The following is a 25,464-nucleotide window of genomic DNA, read 5'->3' on the forward strand; positions in this document are numbered from 1 at the left end:
GGACAGCCAGGACTACACAGAGAAGCCCTGTCTCGGAAAAACAAATAAATGTTGGGTTTGGGGAACTTGTCCCACTTGACCCTGACACTGAGGAGTGGATAGGCCATGTAGTAGTAGCTCCTGAGAGTGTGAGAGGCCTCCAGATATTGTCAGTGACACTGAGTCATTGGGCCTGACGGGGTGCCTGTCCCTGCCTCCGCCTGAAGGCCATATCTGAACTCTTGGAGGAGAAACTGTCAGGGTTTGTCCATCTGGGTCCTTGCCTGCCCAGGCCAGATCATCTGGGTCCTCATACCAGGACATGGCCTTATAAGAAAGTTCTCACCTCTCTATGGATTCCTGTCTCTGGAAAGGGCTGGTCCCAGAGCTGGGAGGAGGGTGCCTCCAAACCCAGGTTCTACAGAGGGTGATGAGCACATATGAACCCCACTGCACAGTGTGTCTTTTGTCTCTACTTGACCTTTGACCAAAACAATGACCATTAACGAAAACAGGCCCTGGCACACTACCCATCAAGGAGAGCTTGTGTTCCCAGCAGGTCCTCACATATGGACCTACCAAATAGCCTTGTGTTGCTCTTGGCCACACCCTATCCAGGACCTGCTTCTTTTGCTTCCCCTCCAGCTTGGTCCCACAAAAATCAGCATGTGAAACAGCAGTGTCGCTTGGTGAGAGGATGCTGGCCTAGCATGCCTCACCCTCCACGTTCAGACCCTAGTAAGGATTACACAAAAACAAAAAGACTAGCTCATTAGTCAACCTTGGGGCTAATGGTGTAGCTACTGGTTGAATGTTTGCTTGCCTAGCATGCACAAGCCCCTGGATTCAGTCCCCACACCTGCTTAAAACCAGGAATGGTGGTACATGCCTGTAATTCCAGCATTTAAGAGGTGGAAGCAGAAAGATCAGAAAATTAAAGTTAACCATGGCCACCTCGAAAGTCTGAGGTTTGATGCCAACCTAAGCTACATGGAAATCTGGGGTTTTCTTTGTTTTGGTTTTGAGGGGAGAAAAAGAAAAAAAAAAAAAGCACCCAGACCTGAGCTGGCTCCAGGTGCCTGGACACTGACTGCAGGTAGGTCACAAAATACTTGGTGTGAACTGCAGTTCAAGGACCAGCTTGTCAGGCAGGCTATCCTGAGCCACATCTACCCCTGAAGCCACTTTTCTTCAGCCGGTGAATGGATTCTGACCAGCCTCAGGGAAAAATGGAACTCTAACCAAAGCCCCTGGTCTCTGACCCTATGAGCCCTCACTGGCTCTCAGTTCAGGCTGAGCTCAGGACCTAGGATTCACCACAGTCTCTGGGGTCAGTGTCACCCCCTATTACAGATGGGGGCAGGCGAGGCTCTGAGCCAAGGAGAAAGCGCACAGTGCATCTGAGCCATGCCAGCCTTAGGATGAGTCAAAAAGATGACAGCATGAGTCACCAAAGGTTGTCATTCATGCAGACACACACGGACACACACACACACACACACACACACACACACACACTAAAGGTCTATGGAGGAAAGAGCTCACAGGAAAGACTAGACTGGACACTGGGGCTGGGTTTGGGACCTAATCAGTACTGTGATCAAAGCTCTCTTCCCATGTTTGGATCTCAAATTCCTATCAAGAGCAAATCTTACTCAGCCGCCGGAGCCCCTGCAGTGCCCCCCCCACTTCCTGTTTACAGCAGCCACTAGCTCATCCTTTTACCCCAAAGCCATTACCATCACCATGGCAACCAGACTGAGTGTGTTCCAACAGGTTGGCAAAACCTGATGCAAGACTATACTAGTGGACGCATCAACCCCAGACTCTGGGAGGGGGGCTGGCTATCCCACTCCAACCCCTGTCCCCTATAGCAGGACAGTGTGGGGCACAGAGTCCAGGACCCTTCCCTTGATCCTTGATCCTGACAGAGGGTACATCTTTTATCCCCTTTGTCTGTCAGGACTGTGCCAAGCCAAAGGTTGATTGAGAACTGAGCATTCTTCAGGGCCATATTCTGTTCTGCCTCCTGTCTTCAGTATTGGATGTAGGAACTGACATAGATGTGAATCGGGATACAGACAGATGACCTCACCTGTACGCTGCCTGGAGTGAAGGACTATGGCCCAGTGTTGTCCCTCAGACATTTCTTCTCCGGTTCCCCGTAATAAGGAGCACAGGCCTCTGCCCAGCACTGCTTGAAAGCCTGTTTTAGCTTTGTCTCCTCAGCAGTCTGCTACAGTCTGAAGTGGAGGATTTTCAGGCCTGCTTTCCTGTTCCTCACACTGGTTGGAGTCCTTCCCATAAGAATAAGACCTTTGAGCCAGGCGGTGGTGGTTCATACCTGTAATCCCAGCACTTGGGAGGCAGAGGCAGGCAGATTTCTGAGTTCAAGGCCAGCCTGGTCTACAGAGTGGGTTCCAGGACAGCCAGGGCTACACAGAGAAACCCTGACTCGAAAAAACAAAACAAAACAAACAAACAAAAAAAGAATAAGACCTTTGAGCCAGTCAGTAGTGGGGAACTCTCTCAGTTCAAGGCCAGCCTGGTCTACAGAGTGAATTTCAGGACAGCCAGGGATATACAGAGAAAAAAACCAAACCAAACCAAACAAACAAAAGAACAAGACTTTTGGTATAAACTCCAAAGTGGAACTACATAGAAGCAACATGGCTACCAGTGGTTTCCCACTGAAGTTTGTGTTGGTCTTCAGGGGCCTACTGAGCCCTGGAACAGCCAAGAGCAACTCTCCTCTCTGGGTGCTGAGAACCCACATAGTAGGAACCCTGTCAGGTATGCCCTCGGGCCCAGCTTCAGGGCTGGCACTTTGGGGGACTGGACAGGCAACTCGTTTAACAAGTCTCCAGGTGATCATCGCTCTGCTAGCTTGGTGGAGGGCCCTTAGAAGTGGGCTGGGAACAGCAGGATCCAGCTAGTGTGGCTTAATCCGGGCCTTCTGCACACATTCACAGATAACAGTGACGTCATGAGATGTCCCAGGTTAATACCAGAACTGACTTCCCTGGAAGAGAGCAGCTCCAGGCAGTGCTGAGCGGCAGAGCTTTGGTGAGAGGGTTGACTTTGGGTATGGCTGTACAGCACTTCAAGAAACACCAGGCACTTCGTGTTTCCTTTGGGCGACCGTAGCTTCCCTGCGGCCCTGGGAAGGAGACCCCGTGACAGCCTCCTCCCTCCGGGCAGGAGAAGGTGGGGAGGGGCAGTTAACACAGCCGGTCCCTGCACCCACCTGTAGGTTACTGAGCCCTGTGCCCAGCGCAGGGTCCCTCTGGCCAGTACCGAGCGGGTAGGTACCCCCTCCCCATCCCAAACGCGCAGGGTAGGGGTGGGCAGGGCTGGAACCTCTGACCAGCAAACGAGGCCAGGCCCCGCCTCCGCCCGCCCGCCCGCCCGCGCCCCCCGCCCGCAGCGCCCGCTCTGCAGTGCTCAGTCTCCAGCGCGCGCGGCTGCTAGCGGTCGCTGTGCCTCGGTGTCCCCAGCTAGTGCGACAGCGACGCCAGCAGGGCCACCCCGACCCTGTGGCCCCCCGAAGCCCTGTCCACGGTGAGTGCTGTAACTCCTGCCCAATGCCGTCAGACTGCCGTCGAGGTTTAACCTGCTTTTTAACCACAGACAGACAGACAGACGGACAGACGGACGGACGCGACCGCCCCCTCGGGCTTAGCCCCACCCTCACCCCTGGTTTCTGCACTACGCTCCCGGTGGAGCACCGGAATTGCTGGCGTCAGAGGCAACGGGAAACTGAGGTCCTGGGGAAACTGAGGCCGCGCGTGCTCAGAGAGAGGGGCGGGGTCGCGCGGCCCTCATCCTAGGCTCTGAGTGCAGTAGGGGGCGTCGGGAGGTCCACACTGCAGAACGCCCGGGGGGAGGGTTGAAGGGCGAGACCTCCAGACCCAGAGAGTGAACATCTTCAACCTCGGTTCCTACGGCTGCCGCTGCTGAGCCACCCGACTGTAACCCCTCTTCCCAATAATGGCCGCTGACTGAAGCGGGAGCTGGGGACCTCGGTGACGCCCTGCGGGGGCTTCTCTGAACAGGTTGAATCCCATCAAGGCCCCAGCGCCCGCCCGTGTCCCTCCCACTTTCCGACGCCCCTCATGAGACCTTTGCCCTCACTAACCTGAAATCCCTGCCAGGGTAAGCCTTTTCCTCCCTAGTTACCCAGGAATTCGGGTCCCACCATTTGGCCTTGGGTCTGACTCTGTGCATGTGTGTGTGTGTGTGTGTGTGTGTGTGTGTGTGTGTGTGTGCGCGTGTACATGTGTTTGTGCTTGTGCGTGTGTGTATCTATGTATATGAGAGACAGACAGACAGAATCAGAGACAGAAAAAGAAAGAAAGAAAAGGAAATATTATACCGAACTGCTCCCAAACTCCCTTCAGACCTCCTACCTTCAAGGAGAAGAAACCTCAATAGAACAGGGGAGGGTAAACAAGCCCCCCCATCATCAAACCACAGCCCCCCCCCATCAAAAGCAGCTGACCAGGTGCAACTAACTCAACAGAGACAGGTAAGTAGCAGGTAAGGCTCCTGGGTAAGGGGAACCAGTTTCCATCTGTGGGGCCTGGAGAGGATCCACCTGCTGCTGGCCTCTGACCCGAGACTTGATGCTCCAGTTCATTTACAGAGATCAAAGCGCAGATCACCCCCCTCCCCACTCCCTCTTGTGAATCAGGGAGGGATGAGCTCGCAAGCAGAATGTGTAACAGGTAGACCAGATGGCCACCTGAGGAGGGGAGGTTGAGTGACTGAGGCCACGGGGAGATAGATCTAAGAATGCAGGAAGACTTGGGTGGGGACTGGCCAGGAAGAGAGAAAAAAAAAAAAAAGCAAAGGAAACCAAAGAAGAGATCACAGGGCAGCCATCCTCCGACCTTAATCTGTCCCAGTTTCCAGAGGTCCCTAGGCACTAAGAGTATCCCACTCAGTGCCCTCGTGTTTGCTATGGACTGGAAGCCTATAGAGACCCCTCCAGCCCTTTATTAAGCTGCCCTTAAATTCTCTGCCTCACTGACCCACAAGATCTTTAAATGGCTGTCTGGTAGGTGACAGCTTGGTGTGACAGTCCTGGGTTAAACCCTGCCTCTGCGCAGCTTGCCTAGTCTTGGACTGAGAATGGCGTGACCATAGCTTGGGATCAGGAGGCTCCAGTTCATATGGCAAGAGCTTCCTGGCACATCCGTCCTCTGCTTAGTGGACAGTTGGCTCTGGCCCTAGTGTATGAGTGTGAGCAGGCCTGTGGGCACATCCTGCTGAACTACCAGACCCTAGGAGGGACAGTGAAATACAGGACAGTATCTGAGCTGTGCCCACCAGAGAGACTGCGGTGGGAATTCATCTCTGGGGCAGGGGTATCTTTGCCCTTAGCTCATTGCTGTCCTCATACAGGTTGAGGTTTCCAGAAATCCACAGGCAGCAGTTAAGCCCATGTAGGCTTTGGAAGGGTAAAAAGGTGAATGCTGAGGCTCACCTGGCTGGCCGCAGTCAGAGGCCTTTTTGACTGCGTCTCTCAGGGCCTAGGCTGTTGGGTCAGAGAAGCTAACAGCTGCTGAAGCAACCCAAGGTTTCCAAGGGGACCAAAGCTGTTTCTGGGCACCCAGATGAGCCACCTCTTACAGAGGCTGGCTCTGATATACTGCTGTTAGCTTCATCCTAGCAACAGATTCAGGATGGGAGGGGTGCAGCTGAACCCAAGCGCAGGGCACCCCAAATATAGTGTTTGCACAGCAGAGCCTTAAATCCCAGGATACCACCTGCCGGTGGTGACCCTGGGCATGTTCCCAAACCCACACCTGTTTCCTTGTTTGAAGCAGGGCAGGGGTGCACGCCTTAGCTCTAGCACTGTCAGGTTACTTTGCTTCTGCGTCACATTTTTCTCTGGGACTGCAAGCCCCCGTGGCCCTGTCACACATAGATGCGGCTGGTGGTTGCCTTGGCAACAGCTCAAGAAGCAGCTGCTTTCCTGGCTTTGGGGCGCAGGGGGAGCCACTCTCCTTTTTGTTAGGGAGGAGCTGGGCTTGTGACACTTGGCCACCTGGGACCTCAGGACAGGCTGGCTATGTGTGGCAAAAGCTTACTGGGTCCCCACATTTGGGAGGAGGTTTGTGGGGCTTCTCAGCATGCAGAGCCACCTGGCCTCCGTCACTGTCACCTCTGCAGTCCTGGGGGCTCATCAGATAGGAACTCGTTGGAGTAAAGGGGTCAGAAAGCAGCACAGTGGAGGAGTGCTGACGTGACCCTGTGGAGGTAGTGGAGATGGAGGTAGGGTGGAGGGCTTCTTGCCACAGACAGGCTCCCTAGCAGAAAGAAGCCACATCCTCTGACTGCCCGAGACCCTGGGCCAGGAGCAGACTCTGCCGCAGAGTCCATTTCCTGTCTTACGCAGTGGAAAAGACAGTCTCCCCTTGCAACTGGGTAGATGGGTGGCAGTGTCCTGTAGTGGATGGCGGGCACAGGTGTCTTGTTAATTAGCCAGCAAGACGGGAAGCCCAAGGAGTAGGTGCCGCGTGATGTGGAATTGTTTTCCTCGGGAAAGAGAGTGGACCTCCGTGGGGTAGTGTGGGGAAGGCCCAGGCCTAGGAGTGGTTGTGTGACCCAGGGTGGGGGGATGGCAGGGTGGTGTTGTAGAAACAGGGCACTCAATAGGCCACGGTATCTTAGATACTGTACTAGTCTTAAACTTGGGGTCTGCAGGGTAAGCTGAGCGGAAGGTTATGCAGATGTGAGTGCCACCAGCTCCTCCTCCTTGATGTGGGTAGGTAGGGTCTGGGAACTCATCAAACAGAAGAGAAGCAGAATTCTCAGGTGATCCTCGGCCTGCCACTCCAGATGGAGGGGTGCCCTTCGGGTACTCAGTCTCAGAACTGCCACTGTGATCCCTTGGTATCTCAGCTACCTACCAGGGTTCAGATAGGTTCAGACTATACCCTGCCATCCCTAAATGTCAGCTTCAGAATAGAATGGCTGGGGGCGTGGTGCACAAGGTCAGCCTTGGCCAAGACGCCATTTGTCGTTGCAAGACCACTCTCCTAGAGATGAAAACCAAGCTGCTTTGGCAGGATGCAGCAGGATGGCTTGGTTGCCACAGCAACAGGCGGGCAGCTGATTTGATGCGCTAGTTGACGGGGAGCTTAGGCTACAGCTGAGCGCTTCCAGCCTTCCCCAAATGAGACACACGGATTTCATGTTTTCCTTTTTACTGATTGTGGGGTACAAACTCTACTTTGGGGGTAACAGCCCCTCCCTTATGTTTTAGTGGATGTATGTAAGGGATCCCAGAGTAGCTCCTTCACGGGCATCTTGGCCTCAGTGACAGCTGCCAACCCTTCCCTGGGCTCATGGGTATAAAGGCCAAACCACAAACAAGTGCCCTCCCTGTTTTGGTCTCCTGCAGAGAAGGCCTGGGTACTATCTGTCCTGGCTCCAACTGGGCAAGGGTATTGGTGAGGAGACAGGAAACAGCCACATTCTGTCATACTTTCCTATGTGATTGGGGCACAGTACAGGTAGCAGCAGTCTTGGGACTCAGCGGGATACAGGGTGGTGGCAGGCCCCTGAGCCTGCAGCTCCCCTCACTCTGTTAGCCTGTGCCGTGACAGAACAGTTGACCAACTGATGTACTCTGCAGGTGGTTGCCATGTCAACCTTGCTGGACATCAAGAGCAGCGTGCTCAGGCAGGTGCAGGTGTGCCCGTCCTTCCGCCGCAAGACAGAGCAGGAACCTGAGATCACAAACTCCCAGGAGCCCCCCACGGGGGCCTGGTGCGTACCCAGGGCCGACCCTGCAGGGCATGCATCCCCGACCTCCCCTCCCTAGCTGGCCTGTACACTTGGTGTCCGCTGCCACTTAGCTTGGGTGGGAAGAGGGACCGAGAGGGTCTGAACTCAAGGCCAAGATCACGATGGCTTCCCCCTCGATCCGCTCTTTCTGTGGAATCCTCTTCTGAGCCAGGCTTTCTTCCAGGAAACCTGGGGATGGTGTGGAGTTCTTTGCCCACATGCGCCTCATCCTGAAAAAGGGGGGTGGCAGACAGGGCCTGCCATGTCCTGAGGTAAGGAATCCATTTCTGAAGGACCGGCTACTGTCCCAGGTCCCATCTGACTGCCCCCTGGAACCTCTAACCCCCCTCTCCCTGGGGCATGTTTGTCCAGTCAGCTAGAGGGCCTCGGGGGCAGCTGAGGGTCCCACCTGCCATCACGGATCTTCACCTGCTACCCTGACCCTCACAGGTTCTTCTGAGAAGTGGTTCCCCAGCCCCCGCTGAGCCCGTAGACCCCAATCGTGGCCTGAGAGCCCTGACCCAGGAGGAGGTAACGGGGCCAGGGCACGTCTAAGCCAGGGAGTGACTAGGAATGTCCCCTCGCTCTGGTGACAGGTGGGGCGTGTGGTTGGGTGAGCAGGAACAGAGGTGCAAAGGCTGGGCGTTCAGTCAGCAGTGGGAAGAGCGACCTGGGTCTGAGGGCTGGATGCACACAAGGGCAGAGCAGGGGCTGGGAAGCTTTGCTCTGGCTGGGAACTCAGGGACTCTTTCCTGAAGGTGGAGATGCTCTACGAGGAGGCTTTATACACAGTCCTCCACCGGGCTGGCACCATGGGCCCCGACCAGGTAGATGACGAGGAGGTCTTGCTAAGCTACCTTCAGCAGGTGAGCAGGGCCCCACTCTGGGGAGGACCGAGGGGTGGTGTGTATGCGCATGCATGTACACACACACACACACACACACACACACACTGGTGCAGCATCACCTGATTGACACACAGAGTCACAGATTGCACAGGATCACAGAATGCACACACTACTGCACACTGGTGCATATACACAGTGGATAGAGACCTGGCTAACCATGGAGACACATGTGCAGAGACAGACAACTCAGAAATGATTAGGAAGGGTGGACTGGTGCCTCAGAGAATCGGGGAGTACTCAGAGGACATGTTCCCTTCCCACTGGTTTGTGCTCTGAGTTATCTTGTTGTCCCCGCCCCGTTTGTGCCACGCCCTCACCGGCTCATGCCTCTGGGTGCTCAGAACCATAGCACCAGCTGGACAGTGGCCTTCCCGGTGCACCAGCCTCTCCCCAGGCTCCCGTTTACCTGCCCACTCACTACCCACAGGTGTTTGGCACCAGTTCTGAGGAACACATGGAGGCCATCATGCGTGTAAAGAAGGCCAAGGTGAGGCTGTGCCCATCCAAGCAGGTGCCAGCTGAGCAGCAGCAGTACTGGTGTGGCAGGGAGGGATGCCAGGGTGGCAGGGAAAGTGGGTGACTGATGTGCATGCTGAGGCTGCTTAGTCCCGTGAAATCCCCCAGTACCCTTCTGTCAACAGGCCCCTACCTATGCCCTGAAAGTCTCTGTCATGCGCGCCAAGAACCTTCTGGCTAAAGACCCCAATGGTGAGTGGGTACCTGGCAGACCCTGGTGGTACCTGGCAGCTGCTCCCCGGAAGCTCTAGAGAGTGCAGACAGAACCGGCCTCAGGCACCTGCTCCATTTCAGGCTTCAGTGACCCATACTGCATGCTGGGAATCCTGCCGGCCTCAAGTGCACCACAGGAGTCGAGTGGGCAGAAGGAGCAGCGCTTCGGCTTCCGAAAGGGCAGCAAGCGCAGCAGCCCTCTGCCTGCCAAGTGTATCCAGGTCACGGAGGTCAAAAGCAGCACCCTGAATCCTGTCTGGAAAGAGCACTTCCTGTTGTAAGGCTCCTACCCTGCCGATAGCCATATACCTCAAATGATAGCCACTCATTAAGAGTTGCTCCAGGCAACTTTTAAGAGGGACTGGTAACACACCCACTTTCCAAAGGAGCTAACTGAGGCCCACAGATGATGTTGTATTGGCATGACTGCAAAGCTGGTAGCAGGTAAAGTTAGGGTGTGAGCCAGCAGTCTGTGTGGAGAAGCTGAACTTAGCTACTGCCTGTTGCTCTTGGACATCATCCTACCTCGATGCTGGGCAGATATGGCCTGGGAGTTTCATAGACATTTCTGTCTTCTCTGCAGTGAAATTGATGACGTCAACACAGACCAGCTGCACCTGGACATCTGGTAGGGGACCCTGAGCTCTGCAGGGCATAGAAGGTGTTGGGCACCTCGAGTTTGAGAAGGAATGGGGGAGTGGGTACTCAGATCTGGGCTGGGAACTCCAGTCAAGACATCCTCTACCTTCAGGGACCACGATGATGACGTATCCCTGGCGGAGGCATGCAGGAAGCTGAATGAAGTTATTGGCCTGAAGGGCATGACCAGGTATGGGGTGGGGGGTGGGGGACGTAATAACCCTAGACATGGGCATGGGCATGAAGCTTAGCCAGAGGGGCCAGGAGCTTTCCAGGACCACCAGAGTGACACCGCCTTGCTGTCCACCGTGTTGTACCCAGATACTTCAAACAGATTGTCAAGTCAGCCCGTGCAAATGGGACAGCAGGACCCACTGAGGACCACACTGACGACTTCCTGGGATGCCTCAATATCCCTGTCCGGGTGTGTGAGGAGGGATGGGACAGAGACATAGGATGTGTGTGGTGCCCCAGGATGCTTGGTGGGTGCGTGGGAGGTGCCCCGGCGCTCGTGGGCATCTCTGGGCAGTATCCTCTGATTCCCACGGCACATTCCACTCACTCGTGACCGGAGGAGGTAGGCTGCATTGGGCCCTGTGCAGCTTTGGAGTCCCAGAGAAGGTCGTGTTTCATCTTTACTGGGATTTGAAAGCTCTCTTCTGCTGAGCTATATATAATCCAGCCATAAGTGATTGCGCAGGAGGGTAGGAGAGGGACAGGGTGTCGGCCACTACACCTTCCCACCCTCGCCCCCCTCAGGAGGTGCCTGTGGCCGGTGCTGACCGCTGGTTTAAGTTGGAACCACGCTCCAGTGCCTCCCGCGTGCAGGGAGACTGCCACCTGGTCCTGAAGCTGATCACCACCCAGGTGGGAAGCGACGACGCGGAGCCACATCTGTACCCCTGCCCTCATGGCTCAGGCAGAGCTGATGACAGACCTCAGGTTCTGCCTTGCAGAGGGACACTGTCATGAGTCAGCGTGGACGCTCGGGCTTCCTGTCCTACCTGTTGCTCCTCAGCCGCGTACTGCGGTTTGAGCATCGCGTGGAGGAGGTAGCGGGTGCCCTTGGGCTGCTGAGTAGAGTCAGGGCCAGAGCAGGGGTGGAGGGGCTCTCTGGCCTCTGCCCACCCTTGGATTCCTTCTCCAGCCCAATTCCAGCAGTTGGCGTGGCGAGCTTAGCGGGCCAGGGACCACAGTCCTTTGTCTGCATGGAGCCCAAAGCAATCTGTCCCCTTTGCAGCTGGCGGTGCTGTGAGTAGGCAGGGTGGCCCTGGTGGGTGGAGCCTCCTGAGAAGTGGGTGGAGCTTGGAAACCGGCAGCCGTCCTGTGGGGTGGGCCTGTTATGTAAGAGCAGACGACACAAGCTTGGGCTCCGACAGGCACTGGCAAGTCAGTAGCCGTCACCATCAGACGCGGACTCTGGACTATGGGTACCTGCTGGGGCTTCTGGAAGACGTGCAGGCACACTGGGAGGAGGCAGCTTCACTGCCCCAGGAGCAGGTAGGCGTGGGTATCGCTACAGAGCTCACCGGGTGCCAAGGGGAGGAGACATGCTGCCCACATGCTGAAGGAAAGAGTGACATGCATTAAGGAAGCGATGGTTGTCACCGCTTAACCTTGGACGGATGTCACAAAGCTCACACCGGGCTGAGGGCAGGCCCAAGTGGGCGCTGGCAGTTATGGGGCGGAGGGGACAGGAGCTGTAAAGGCACTATGGCTCACAGGTGCAACCGATGGGAGGATGGGAGGAGGGATTGGGGCGCTCCACGAAGCACCGGTGGCTTTTCAGTGTCTGTGAGCAAAGCCACCTTGGATCTTGACCCTAAAGAACCCATTCCCTGCAGGAGGAGAGCCTGGCTGACAGCTTTTCTGCCTTCTCGGAGTTTGGGCTGAGGCTGCTGCGCCAGCTCCGAGATTACTTCCCTGCCACCAACAGCACGGCTGTGTATCGCCTGGAGCTGCTGCTGAAGTGGGTGTCTGTCACAGAGCAGGGCTGGGGGCCTGAAGGGCTGGGGCTTGGGGCTGGTCTCCTCACTTAGCTGTCCTCCCTCCCCAGGTGCCTGGAGAAGCTACAGCTCTTCCAGCCAGCCTTTGAGATCTGCCCTTTTGAGACAGAGCTCAGCATGGACATTGCTGCCGCCCTGAAGGTGTGTCCGGATCCATCTCGGCCTCCTTCCCTCGGTCCCTGACAGGCCTTGCTGTCCGCCCACAGCCCCTTGACCTGACTCTTCCCTTCAATCCCCTCTGGTACCCTCTGGCTGCTGCTATAGCGGGGGAACCGTGAGTGGTACGACCAGCTCCTGAACACCAAGAGTCCCCGAGAGCAGGTGTGGATCCGGAAGGCCCGGACGGGAGGCGCAGGGCATTTGGGGGGGGGGGGGGAGGGTACGTAGGTCACTTGGAGCCTGACTTTCTTACAGCCAGGGCCGCAGCGCCTAGCGGGGCTTGTGGAGCTCGCAGACATCATCTATGAGGACTTGCAGTCATGCTACGGGGTCTACGCCAGCCTCTTCCACGGGTAGGCTCTTCCCCGGATGGTGGGAGAGGGCCAGAATGGCGAACAGGAAGCTGAGGCATGTCTTTTGCAGAATCCTTAAGGTGGACTTCTTCACGCTTACCTTCCGACAGCTGGAACGTCTGGTGAGAGGAGAGCCCTTTACCCTGGGTGCCTGTGGGTACTGGGAACTGGGGAGAAGTCCCTGGTTAAGAGGGTGCCTAGATTTACTTTGGCCGTGGCCTAATCCCGCCATGTGAGGCAGGTGGCTGAGGAGGCGTGGGTGCTGACCGAGGAACTGAGCCCCAAGATGAACCTAGCGGTGGCCTCAGGGCTGTTTGAGCTCTACCTGACCCTGGCAGACACCCAGCGCTTCTGGAGCTGCATTCCTGGACGGTGGGTACCCCTAAACTCGCACCAGTATCCTCTTAGCTCTGAATGTGGAGGCCCCTGAGTAGTGAAGGAATTGGAGTCCTGACGGGCTCTGAGTGAGAGTTCTCTGCAGGGAAAGCCGCTCCCTCGCTCTGGCTGGCATCCACACCCCGTTCCTGCCAGCTGTGAAGCTCTGGCTGCAGGTGCTGCGGGACCAGGCCAAGTGGCGCCTTCAGGGAGCTGTGGATGTGGACACGGTGAGTATGCACCCAGATGTACGTTGCTGCCCCGTCCTGGACCCCTGCAACACCGGCACCCCTCTGCCTCCGTAGCTGGAGCCTGTGGATGCGGCTTCCAAACACAGCAGTTCTGCAGCTACCGCCAGCCTCTGCCTTAGCCACATCCAGGAACTCTGGGTCCGCCTGGCATGGCCTGACCCTGCCCAGGCCCAGGGGCTAGGTACTCAGCTCAGCCAGGTACGTGGGCTGGGCTTCTGCTATGCGGGGAGTAGAGCAGGAGATGGCGCAGGGGTAGGGTCTCAAGCTCCCAGCCCATCTCCCTCCCCAGGACATGTGCGAGGCTTCCCTCTTCTACACGGAGCTGCTGAGGAAGAAGGTGGACACTCAGCCAGGGGCTGCTGGTGAGGCAGTGAGTGAGCAGGTGAGAGGCTGGGTGTCAGGTGAGGCCCGCAGGGGGCTGGGTGCCTCTCCCCTCAGATCCCTCCGGTGATGTGACGTGACAACTGCCCAGCTGCCTCTGGTCACACCTTCCCAGCTTTGTGTGGTGCTCAACAACGTGGAGTTGGTGCGCAGAGCTTCGGGGCAGGCACTAAGAGGACTGACATGGTCTGAGGGGGCCAGCGGGCTGGAAGGAGTGCTCCCCCGCCCTCTCCTCAGCTGCATACAGGCCCTGGATGAAGACCTTCAGCGGGAGGCCCACACTGTGACAGCTCACCTGACTTCCAAGGTGGGAAGAGGGGTGGGGCCCGGGACTGCACCCATGGGAGGACCATTCATGCGTCCCGCTCTTGTTCTGAGCACCACCCCTCTCTCAGATGGTGGCAGACATCAGGAAGTACGTACAGCACATCAGTCTGTCTCCTGACTCTATTCAGAATGATGAGGTAAGTAGGTCAGGTCAGCGGGGAGTGCGGATGCAGGGGACTGGCTGAGGCCCAGCTCGGCCAGCCCTGAGGACTCCTCCTGCCTGCAGGCCGTAGCCCCACTCCTGAAGTACCTAGATGAGAAGCTGGCCTTGCTGAATGACTCGCTGGTGAAGGAGAACCTGAGCAGGTACCAGCTAGGCAGTGGGGTTGGTGGGGTGGCGCGGGCCCAGGGGCTCACCCAGGTAATGTCCCTCCAGAGTGCTGGAAGCCCTGTGGGAGCTGCTTCTGCAGACCATTCTGCAGGCGCTGAGTGCCAACAGGGATGTGTCTGCCGATTTCTACGGGCGCTTCCATTTCACACTGGAGGTAAGGTCACAAGGAGCCCCCAGACCCATCTCCCCAGAGTCCTCTCTCTCCCTGCTGCCCCTCTGTGCAGGTACTCCACAGCTGTGCTAGCAGCTCTTGTCCCTACAGCCCAAATACCCTAGGATGGCCTGTTCTCCCAGTCGTCTGGCCTTCACTTGCTGGCGTTTCCCAGGCCTCCTGGGCGTGTCTGAGGCACTTCAGATTTGAGAAGCGGCTTTGCCTTGCCTCTGAAGACCCCATGCTTTCTGAATCCACAGGTCTCCAGCACAGGCCAGCCCTCTGACAACCCTCTCTTCTTTCCCTGGTGTAGGCTCTGGTCAGCTTCTTCCATGCTGAGGGCCAGGGGCTGCCCCTGGAGAACCTGAGAGATGGGAGCTACAAGGTGAGCGGAGCCTTCCGCAGGAACAAGTTCAGCCCGGAGCCCTGGTGTAGGCATCCTTGTGTTGGGGAAACCAGACGGCCACAAGGCGGTTCCGATGAGGACTCTGTGCAGACACTTGGCCGTGCTGCCGGAGACCAGAGGTACTAGTGCCAGCTTTCCTTACAGAGGCTGGAGGAGGAGCTTCGGCTACACAAATGCTCCACCCGAGAGTGCATCGAGCAGTTTTACCTGGACAAGCTCAAGCAGGTGGGCCTGTCAGTGTCTGCCCTCAGGCCCGCTCTGGGAGCCAGCTTCATTCACTGGCTTTCTCCGCTGGCCTCTCCCACAGAGGTCTCTGGAGCAGAACCGGTTTGGGCGCCTGACCGTCCGGTGTCATTATGAAGCGGCCGAGCAGCGGCTCGCTGTGGAGGTTCTGCATGGCGCAGACTTACTGCCTCTGGACGCCAATGGTGAGGCACAGCAGCTGCAGCTGGGGGTCGCGGGGGAGCAGGGAGACGTTTGACTCACGATGTGTCTTCCAGGCCTCAGTGACCCTTTTGTGATTGTGGAGCTTGGTCCACCACACCTCTTCCCACTGGTGCGCAGCCAGAGGACCCAAGTGAAAGCTCGGACGCTGCACCCGGTGTACGACGAGCTCTTCCACTTGTGAGTGCCGCCTGTCTGCCGTGCCCCCTGCCCGTGCCCGGTGCCCGCCGTACGGCCGCAGCAGGCTCCTGACTGCCCTGTCCATAGCTCCGTGCCTGCAGAGGCATGCCGCCGCCGCGGGGCCTGTGTGCTGTTCACCGTTATGGACCACGACTGGCTGTCCACCAATGACTTTGCTGGGGAAGCGGCCCTTGGCTTGGGCGGTGTCAGTGGCATCGCAAGGCCGCATGTGGGAGGGGGCGTGAGGCCGGGTCAGCCCATCACACTGCACCTGCGCAGGCCCAGAGCTCAGGGTGAGTGGGAGTCTGTGGGGTTGAGGGGTCTGGGCCAGGCCTACACTGGCTTCTCACGCACACCTGCATGTTCACCACAGTGAGGTCTGCACTGCGGATGCTAGAAGGCCGCACCAGCAGAGAAGCACAGGAGTTTGTCAAGAAACTCAAGGAGTTGGAGAAGTGCATGGAGGCAGACCTCTGAGCACCCTGAGGGTCACAGCCCCCCGCCCCCTGGCCCTCCCCATCTCCCTGTGGGGTCAATGTTGTGCAGCAAGGGCTTCTGGCAGGCCCTCCCTCACCACGTGACCTACCTGCTCTGGTTGGACCCTGTGGCTTTTGTCTGCCCTGGCTGTGTCTTTTGGTGTGTGCTGTGACCCCTTTGTGCCCCAGCATGCCCCACCCAGAATATGGGCAGCCAACTCAGTGGGATTGGCCAGCATCTGCCATGGACACAGCAGGATGGATGGGCCCTGACCCTAGTGGGCTCTCCTCCCTGGAGCAGTGGTCATGTGCTCTCAGAGGACTCTGCCCCCTAGGGGCCACTGGGTCGTACCTGGAGGGGACATTTATGGTCACAACTAGGGAATAGAAGCTACTACAAGGGTGAAGGCCAATGTTACTGTTCACACCCTTGTGACCATCATTTGGCTTGATGAGAAATAATTTGTGTCCCATGACAGCAGTGTCACTGGGGGAAGCCTCTCCTAGAGAAGGCCCTGCCCTGCTCCCTGAGGAAAAGGCCTCCACAGGCAGAGGGTGAGGGTCAGTTTCTACTGCTTGCAGCTTCTCTCCTGGATCTAGACATACCACCCACAGCAGGTGACCAGGGGCTAGCTTGTGTCCTGGTCCCGGCCTGGCTCCTGGGCCCAGGAGAGTTTCTCCCATAGTCATCATAGGGGATGGGAATTGCCCACAGGTGGAGGCCAGGGCGAAGCGCTCTGTGGCTAGCTGCTCAGATATCCCTTTACGCATCTGTATGTGCCCACACCAGATTTACCTCATAGGCCAGATTCACCCAGGTAGACTTCCCTAGCGCTTAGCCAAATACAAAGCAACAGACCCATAGTGGGGGGCTCCTCCTTGGTTTTATTGAGAGCACTAAGGCAGGACTCTAAACAAGGCTGTCCCAGAACTGTCCTAACAGGCCTGTCCACCCCCAGGTCCTACTGCCACTTCCGAATAATGCACACCAGCTTCAATAATATGTTTGCGACCTTCATATGTTGTCTCTCTGTCGTTTCTTGATTCCTTTCCAAATTTCAGTGGAGTCTCTGGCCTGAGCCTCTTGTTCTGGGGTCTCTTCTGCTTGAGAGTAGCTGCTGTCTCCTCCATTAGCACCAGGTCCTTGTTCCTCACACTCATCATGGTCCTCCCCAGAATCTTCACTGTGCTCCTCAGACTCATCAGTGTCCTCCATGTCCACAGGCAGCCTGGAAGGGAGGGATGGACCCCAGTACAGACACAGGCCAGTACAAGACTACCTTCCCTATTAGGCTCACCATAGAAGCCCTCAAGCAGAGGATGCTCTGAGCCCACCCCCCTCCAGCAAGCAGCTTCTTTTATATTTTGTAGTCACCAGCAGGCCTTGTTAGCCACACCCACAAGGCAGGAGGAACGGGGTCAAGGCTGCAGAAGCAAACAGGGTTTGAGTCATCACTTAAGTGCAGACTCACAGGACATACCGGGTGCTGGCCACAGGCCTGTTGAGGTTTGCGAACTCCCGCCCGGAGTCCACATCAAAGGGATCTGAACATAGAAAGAGAGGAAGTCGATCTCTAAGGCTCTAGGCTCCTAAGGCCCTGGAGGGGCTTGATTGCTTCCGTGGGCTCCCAACCACGCCAGGCCTCACCGATGTCCTCCTCAGGGTTGTCTTTGGTACTAGACAAGTACCCCTGTTCAGCCTGCAGCACTTCTTCTGGGCCACGGCAGGCTGCGTACTTATCCAGGAGCTGTCGGTTCAAGTCCAGGAAGCCCTTGCCCCACTTAAACTTCCGAAGCAAAATGACAGCAAGGTCTGAAAAGCCTAGTGGAACAAAAACCAAAAGGATGCCCAGGCCACCTACAGGGATTGCAACCGCATGACCCTGCCTGCCAACGTGCCTGCTATCCCAGGAAGCTGTCACCTCCTCTACAGTTCCCAAGGTTCCTCTCATTTGCTAAGAAACAGTAAAACAGACTATAGTAGTCTCTGTGTCTCATGGGGTACCCATCGGGGCCCACACACCATGCAGGGAAGGCAGCTGTCCATTTTGCCTCTACCTCTGCTTCATAAGGTCAAGGCTGTATGTGGGCACCGAGACTGAAGCCAAAGGCTGTTCTGATGGCTCCCAATATGTTCCCCTCACATCCCACCACCCTTGCTTAGAATCTGCGGTGGGGGAATGTGTGTGGGGGGGGGCGAGTAGGCAGAGTCAGGCCCCAGACTGCCAGGCCAGGCTTCTGTCAGACCCAAAACTCACCTACGATGCAGAAGGCAGCAGCGAAAGCTTCCACACAGGAAAGTTTGCAGGGCCGGCCATAGTTTACAGGGTTGGCAGCTACGAGGTAAGGCAGGAGCCGCAAGTGGCTTCCTCGCATCTTCCCAAAGGGTGTCTCATCCAGTTTGGCCCAGGAGCAGTCTATGACAGCGACCCCTGACTGTGCCACCAACTGTCTGTCAGAGAGTGTAGGGTAGGTTCTGGGGCCCCAAATAACGCATGTCCTTGGAGACTGACTTCACTACAAATGAGATATCACTCTGGTATTTCCAAACTATGGGTTTATTACAGTGGTAACAAAGAGCCCTTACTAGCAAGCTTAGAGACAGCAGTTGAGGGTAGCTGGACAATGTTTACACAACAAATCCTCGGCTTTTCTACCCGTTAGTTTCGTTCTATGAAAAGGGTCAAGTTAGATCAACTCTGGTCATGAGAAAGACGTGGACATCCAAGACCAGTAAGCAGAGCATGAAGAAAACGACACTCCCGATACAGGGCGGTTTAACACAGACAAGAAGATGCGGAGGGCACTCCAACCCCTCTCCGATCCCTCTCCGATCCCTCCCCGATCCCAAGCCTCTGGTGTCTACCTGTCTGCCGGAGACACGTACTGAGTGCCTACTGGGCTGAGCACCAGCCCGCCAAATCTTTGGTTCAGGCGCAGGCAACGCACCAGACCCAGACGGGCCAGTTTGCGGCCCGTGCAGCGCTTGGGGTCGCAGTGGCCAAGCTCCCACATAGCCAAGGCACAAGGCAGCGTCGCAGGGCCCGGGCCGCTCTGGTCCTCGGCCTCCTCAGGCTGCACGGATGCTACAAGGAGAGAGAGAAGGCGGGGTCCTCAGCGCCTGTTCCCAGGCCCGACTCGGGGCTCCGACTGCTCCAAACTCACCGCGCAGAGCAGCGCCCACCTCCTCAGCGAAAGCATCCAGAGAGCGGCCGGGGGGTCGCCGAACACGACCGCTCTCTGTCCTGGACCCGCGAGCAACCTTCTTGCGGCCCATCGCGTTAGATGAAGTCCTCAGCTCAGGGTTCGTTCGAGAGCGTGCGCGCTTGCGCGCTCGCACAGCTTCCGGTTTTGAGTGACGTCAGTTCCTGCTGTCGCCCACGTGACCGTGGGACCCCAGGAGCGATGGCGGGGCGACTGGCTGGCTTCCTGATGCTGCTGGGACTCGCGGCGCAGGGTCAGTGGCTCTGCGCGCATAGCTCCCCGCGCGCCGGCGTCGCCCGCGCCTCCGCTCCCTGCTCACCACCTCGCTCTCCGCAGGGCTCGCGCCGACACGTGCCGGGAAGATGAAGGTGGTGGAGGAGCCCAACACATTCGGGTGAGCGGATCGCGGTCCTGCGGCTTGGGAGGGACTGAGCGTGGCTGACTCTTCTGACCTTCTCTGTTCCATAGGCTGAATAACCCGTTCTTGCCCCAGGCAAACCGCCTTCAACCCAAGAGAGAGCCTTCGGCTGTATCCGGTGAGCGCGGGCGGGGGCGGAGCTGGCCGGAGTGCTGACTGAGGGTGCTGCATAAAGGCTCTCGGTTCGGGAGGGAAGGATGTCTTGGATGAAGGACTCTGATAATGTCCTCGCTGAAGGTTTACGTTTTAAATGCTCTGCAGTGTATACTGGAACTGCAACCCCTTCGCTCCCAGGGCTGGCGATTACCTAGAGCTAGAAGGCAAGCAAGCGCTCAAGTCTTGTGCTACACCCCTAACTTTTGTATCTTTCATAGTAGATTCAAGCTGGCCTCCAACCCGTGAGACGAAAGTCTCCACGTTCCACAGGTGCTTAGACTGATTAGGAGCTGCAGGGGTGTTGGGTAAGACGACTCAACATTCTAGGTTGTTGTCTAGCCCTTTCTAGATCTTAGGGAGTGGAGAGGGCACCAGCATGGTCAAGATCCTTTGCACAGGAAATTTGGGACTAAGATCCTAGAAGGGCTCAAAGAGGGTAAGACAAGCAAGGAGGCTCAGGGCTGGTCAGCATGAAGGGACCTTGACTAGTTGAGGAGTGCACTGTGGGGGTGGGGATTTGCTGACCCACTAAGGTGTGCTGGTCACGCTGGTTTGTAGCATTGATCTCTGGGAGCTGTAGCCCAGGGCTGGAGCTTCTGAAGCTGCAGAGAGCATTTACCAGTCTCCTCCAGTAGGGAACCAGTTAGGCCCAACTTAGCTTCTCTCCTTTGCATAAGGTGCACTGTTTTGGAGGCAGTCTTGGGACATTTCTGATAAGACATAGGACTCCGAAGACATGCTGCCATCACCTTGTGAGCGCGCTCTCTCTCTCTCCTCTCTCTCTCTCACACACACACAATGTGGAGACTTTTCCACAGCCCTTCCAAACTAGTTTATAGCTCCTTGGTTGGCTAGGAGGGGCTAGATGTTGCCAGGAACCCAGTACTGTGGATGTTTTTGTTTGTTTGTTTTTGTATTTGGTTTTTTCGAGACAGGGTTTCTCTGTATAGCCCTGGCTGTCCTGGAGCTCACTCTGTAGACCAGGCTGGCCTCCAACTCAGAAATCCACCTGCCTCTGCCTCCCAGAGTGCTGGGATTACATGCGTGCGCCACCACTGTCCCACTTGCGGATGTTTTTTTTTTTTCTTTTTCTTTTTTTTTTTTAAGATTTTATTAGCTGGGCGGTGGTGGTACGCCTGTAATCCCAGCACGCTGGGAGGCAGAGGCAGGTGGATTTCTGAGTTCAAGGCCAGCCTGGTCTACAGAGTGAGTTCCAGGACAGCCAGGGCTACTCAGAGAAACCCTATCTCGAAAAATCCAAAATAAAAAAAAAAAAAAAAAGATTTTATTATTGTAAGAACACTGTCTTCAGACATACCAGAAGAGGGCGTCAGATCTCATTACAGATGGTTGCTGGGAATTGAACTCAGGACCGCTGGAAGAGCAGCCAGTACTCTTAACTGCTGAGCCATCTCTCCAGCCCTAAGATTTATTATATTTAAGTACACTGTAGCTAACTTCAGACACCTCACCAAAGGGCATCAGATCTCATTATGGATGGTTGTGAGCCACCATGTGGTTACTGGGATTTGAACTTAGGACCTTTGGAAAAGCAGTCAGTGCTCTTAACCACTGAGCCATCTCTCCAGCCCTTATTTTTAATAGAGAGCAATATTAGAAAGAAAAAGTATGTATGTAAAGTCACAAGACTGAAATCTCAGCACTTGGGAGGAGGATCATTAGTTCAAGACCAGGCCTGGGCTACACAGTAAGTTTCAGAACAGTCTTGGCAGGAGAGAGAACGGAGAGATAGAGATCTAGGAGATGGCTATTCACGGTTGCTGCTTCCTCACAGCCTCTCCTGGCAAGCCCACTTCAGGGGAACTTGTCAGTTTCAACTACATCCATCCCTCGGTTGTATAATTGTTGATAGTTATTAATCATCCTTTTTATTTTTGTGAAGTTGATACCCCAACTTTTATTTCTGGTTTTACTTAAATTTTTGCTTTTACCTAGTCAGTTTGGCTACAGGTTTGCTCACTTTTTTATTTTTTTGTTTTTCGAGACAGGGTTGCTCTGTGTAGCCCTGGCTGTCCCGGAACTCACTCTGTAGACCAGGCTGGCCTGGAACTCAGAAATCTGCCTGCCTCTGCCTCCCAAGTGCTGGGATTAAAGGTGTGCACCACCACCGCCCGGCTGCTCACTTTATTATTACTTAAACTTATTTTATGAGTGTTTTGCTTGTTTGCTGTCTGTGCACCATACTGTGTGAGTACCTATGTCAGAAGGCATTGGGTTTTCTAGAACTGGGCTTACAGATGGTTGTGAACCACCATTTTTGTACATGCTAGGAACTGAACCTGGATCCTTTACAAAAGCAACAAGTGCTCATGACCACCCAATGTGTGCCTGTGTGTGGAGCAAGAGGTAAAAGTTGGGTGTCTTCCTCTATTGCTTCCCACCTTACTGAGAGTCAGGATCTCTCACTGAATCTAAGGCTCAAAGATTCAGCTAGGCTAGTTGTCCAGCAAGCCCCAGAGACCCCATCCATCTCTGCCTCTCCAGTACTAAGGTTGTTGGCATCCAGCTTGTTATGTGGGTGCTGAGGACCCAAGCTCAGTTCCTCGTGCTTGCACAGCACAGACTTCTGAAGAAGCCTCCTCCCCACACTGGCACCATCACTCCCATCATGCTCCAGTCTCCTCGGTGCTAGAATTACAGGCATGAAACCACCACACCCAGCTTCCATGTGTCAGTATTGCTATCTTTTCACAGAACCAATTTTTAAAAAAGATTTTATTTATTTGTTTTATTTTTTTTAAAGATTTATTTATTTTTATTTATATGAGTACACTGTAGCTGTCTTCAGACACACACTAGAAGAGTGCATTGGATCCCATTATAGATGGTTGTGAGCCACCATGTGGTTGCTGGGAATTGAACTCAGAACCTCTGGAAGAGCAGTCAGTGCTCTTAACCACTGAGCCATCTCTCCAGCCCCAGATTTTATTTATTTTACTTATATGAATACACTCTGTAGCTGTCTTCAGACACATTGGAAGAGGGCATCAGATCCCATTATAGATGGTTGTGAGCCACCATGTGGTTGCTAGGATTTGAACTCAGAACCTCTGGAAGAGCAGTCTTATCCACTGAGTCGTATCTCCAGTCCCCAGTTTTTGTTCTTATTTTTCTCATATAGCGTGTCTGCTCCGCTCCTTCATTTCAGCCTGTCTGCCATCAGAGCTAAGGGGTATTGCTCAGGAATAACCCCCCCAGGCCATTAGAACTTCAGAATATATGCTTGAGGTCCTAGGTTGAGTCCCTGGCACATTTCCTCAAAAAGGCAGGCGTTTTCCTAAATAACAGAACCTGCAGGAGAATCAATAGACCTGTCCTAGCAGGTACACCAAGTGAAGCCACTCAGCCTGAATTGAGAGGACATGACAGCTAGGTGAGGACAGGAATGGTGCTATGTATAAAGTAGCTAGAGGCAGGGATGAGGAAGACCCATGCCCTTGGCTTGGGTTATCAAGGCCACACTAAAAAGACCGAAGGTTAAGAACATGTGAGCACAGTTTACAGGTGATCAGAGACTTGAATTACAAAGCTTGGCCCAAGCAGTAAAGCAGGTCCTTCCTATGAGGCTGTAGTTTAGATTTTCTTTTTTAATTTTTTATTCTTTGAGACAGGGTTCTGTGGGTGTCCTGGAACTCTAAACCAGGCTGGTCTCAAACTCAAAAAGATCTGCTAGCCTCTGCCTTCTGAGTGCTGGGATTAAAGGTGTGTGCCACCGCATCCAGTTCATTTTTAATTTTTGAGACAGGGTCTCACTATGTAGTCTGGAACTTGCTGTGTAGATCAGGCTAGCCTCAGACTCAGAGATCCACTTGCCACTCCCTACTGAGTGCAGGGATTAAGGGTGTTTGTTACTGAACCCCACAGCAACTTCAATTTCTAAATCCCCATGGCTGTCACATTGAATGTAAAATTTTTAACTGAAAATTTAAAGACTCTCAGCTGGTTGTGGTGGTTCATGAGTGTGTGCGCGCACGTGCAGCCTAGACAGAGAGCCTCCCCCACAGGAATCCTGCCACAGACAACCAGTTCTGTGGCATGGAGATGAGTTTGTCAGTCCCTAGGAGTCAGGTCAGCCTGCCTCTAACATTCCCAATCATATTAGGGAAAAGAGCTTTCTGGCCTTGATGGTTAGTGCCCCCCACCCCATCTTAGCCTCAGGCTTTAGGGGCAGCAGAGGTTTACACCTATGCTGAACTGCTGCTGTGTTCTCCTTCAGGGCCCCTGCATCTCTTCAGACTCGCTGGCAAGTGCTTCAGCCTAGTGGAGTCCACGTGAGTGCCAGGCTGGCGGGTGGAGTGGGCACAGCCTGCAGAGCTCCTGATGTCCCTGTGCTCCCAGGTACAAGTATGAATTCTGCCCTTTCCACAACGTGACCCAGCACGAGCAGACCTTCCGCTGGAATGCCTACAGTGGGGTCCTCGGGTAAGCCGGGCGAGGGCAGAGGTTTGCTGCCCTAGGGCAGAAGTCTGCTCTCCGGGACCCCCAACCCCATTGCTTTGCTGCCCTCCCTTTCCCCCAGCATCTGGCATGAGTGGGAAATCATCAACAATACCTTCAAGGGCATGTGGATGACTGATGGGGACTCCTGCCACTCCCGGAGCCGGCAGAGCAAGGTGAGGCCTGTGGGGAATGTAGGTGACAGAATGTAGGACCCCCTGCCCCACTGGCCACTGAGGCTCTCTTCTCAGGTAGAGCTCACCTGCGGAAAGATCAACCGGCTGGCCCACGTGTCTGAGCCAAGCACTTGTGTCTATGCACTGACATTTGAGACCCCTCTCGTCTGCCATCCCCACTCTTTGTTAGGTAGGCCTCTGGGTTGGGGTGGGTCCAGGGGAGGGCAGGGGAGGGAGAAGACTGCAATATCTGGCTCCTGCTGTCTTAGTGTATCCAACCCTGCCAGAGGCCCTGCAGCAGCGCTGGGACCAGGTGGAACAGGACCTGGCAGATGAACTGATCACCCCACAGGTGGGTGCACACTCAGGGGGTGTCCCTTTGCCTACCCTACCAGGGACTCCTCCTACCTCTTCCACCTTCAGGGCTATGAGAAGTTGCTGAGGGTACTTTTTGAGGATGCTGGCTACTTAAAGGCCCCAGGAGAAAGCCATCCCACCCAGCTGGCAGGAGGTTCCAAGGACCTTGGTCTTGAGACTCTGGACAACTGTAGAAAGGTAGAGTCTGGGGAGAGGGGAAAGGTTACAGGGGTCTCTGGTCCTGATAGTCCCCATCAGGGTTTGACCAGGCTGGCAATCTTGTCTAGGCACATGCAGAACTGTCACAGGAGGTACAAAGACTGATGAGTCTGCTGGAACAGCATGGAATCCCCCACACTCAGCCCACAGGTCAGTCTGCCTGCCCTGGTCAGCTGCCAGACACACTGGGGCCTGCAGCTCTGGGGGGGGCAGATCTTTACTGCTATCTGTTCCGGCAGAAACCACCCACTCTCAGCACCTGGGTCAGCAGCTCCCCATAGGTGCAATCTCAGAGCAGCTGCGGGGTGACCCAGGACTACATAGGAACATCCTGTGATCCAGGTGGCCATGAAGAATAGAAATATCCTGAGCCTCGAGTATCCTTTCACAAAGAGACCAGGTATGGTCTCAGCAGAGTGTACAAAACTAATGTGATGTAGTCATGGCTTCTTTTCGCATGTTCTAGGCCAGACAGTGTCACTGACAAACAAGAGGGGCCTGCTGGCCAGCCTTTGTTGTGCCCAAAGATCCAGACAAAATAAAGATTCAAAGTTTTAATTAATTCCATACTGATAAAAAATAAC

The 25,464-nt window shown here is 55.3% G+C and overlaps 3 protein-coding genes across 5 annotated transcripts; 2 read left to right on the top strand and 1 right to left on the bottom strand.

Moving 5' to 3' along the window:
- The first annotated feature begins 3,451 nt into the window (after positions 1-3,451).
- Baiap3 (BAI1 associated protein 3) lies at positions 3,452-16,771 on the top strand. The gene is made up of 34 exons (XM_052197802.1): positions 3,452-3,540; positions 7,625-7,758; positions 7,961-8,048; positions 8,227-8,307; positions 8,535-8,642; positions 9,112-9,171; positions 9,326-9,392; positions 9,495-9,690; positions 9,997-10,041; positions 10,165-10,242; positions 10,374-10,476; positions 10,812-10,919; positions 11,009-11,104; positions 11,200-11,303; positions 11,432-11,552; positions 11,897-12,021; positions 12,109-12,199; positions 12,323-12,379; positions 12,473-12,570; positions 12,641-12,692; positions 12,812-12,942; positions 13,052-13,175; positions 13,251-13,394; positions 13,486-13,578; positions 13,693-13,884; positions 13,973-14,041; positions 14,131-14,210; positions 14,281-14,389; positions 14,700-14,771; positions 14,937-15,017; positions 15,100-15,220; positions 15,293-15,416; positions 15,504-15,709; positions 15,790-16,771. The coding sequence occupies exons 2-34, from the start codon at positions 7,634-7,636 to the stop codon at positions 15,891-15,893; spliced, it is 3,453 nt and encodes a 1,150-aa protein (XP_052053762.1). The 5' UTR covers positions 3,452-3,540; positions 7,625-7,633; the 3' UTR covers positions 15,894-16,771.
- Tsr3 (TSR3 ribosome maturation factor) lies at positions 16,758-19,237 on the bottom strand. Of its 2 annotated transcripts, none has more exons than XM_052197798.1 (6): positions 19,058-19,237; positions 18,780-18,978; positions 18,151-18,344; positions 17,541-17,714; positions 17,374-17,437; positions 16,758-17,121 (listed from the first exon to the last, which is right to left on the bottom strand). In XM_052197798.1, the coding sequence occupies exons 1-6, from the start codon at positions 19,167-19,169 to the stop codon at positions 16,908-16,910; spliced, it is 957 nt and encodes a 318-aa protein (XP_052053758.1). In that variant the 5' UTR covers positions 19,170-19,237; the 3' UTR covers positions 16,758-16,907. The 2 variants fall into 2 exon arrangements, with proteins under 2 accessions (XP_052053758.1, XP_052053757.1); XM_052197797.1 differs by having other exon boundaries at positions 18,759-18,978; positions 19,058-19,234.
- A 20-nt stretch (positions 19,238-19,257) lies between these two features.
- Gnptg (N-acetylglucosamine-1-phosphate transferase subunit gamma) lies at positions 19,258-25,442 on the top strand. 2 transcript variants are annotated; one of them, XM_052197799.1, is made up of 11 exons: positions 19,258-19,349; positions 19,433-19,490; positions 19,565-19,632; positions 23,908-23,962; positions 24,030-24,113; positions 24,211-24,304; positions 24,380-24,494; positions 24,574-24,656; positions 24,728-24,859; positions 24,949-25,030; positions 25,120-25,442. In XM_052197799.1, exons 1-11 carry the CDS (start codon positions 19,298-19,300, stop codon positions 25,215-25,217), a joined length of 921 nt encoding a protein of 306 aa, XP_052053759.1. In that variant the 5' UTR covers positions 19,258-19,297; the 3' UTR covers positions 25,218-25,442. The 2 variants fall into 2 exon arrangements, with proteins under 2 accessions (XP_052053759.1, XP_052053760.1); XM_052197800.1 differs by lacking the exons at positions 19,258-19,349; positions 19,433-19,490; positions 19,565-19,632 and adding an exon at positions 21,912-22,037.
- The last annotated feature ends 22 nt before the right edge of the window (positions 25,443-25,464 follow it).

Source organism: Apodemus sylvaticus, chromosome 10 (genome assembly GCF_947179515.1).
Source record: "Apodemus sylvaticus chromosome 10, mApoSyl1.1, whole genome shotgun sequence".
NCBI classification, from domain to species: Eukaryota; Metazoa; Chordata; class Mammalia; order Rodentia; family Muridae; genus Apodemus; species Apodemus sylvaticus.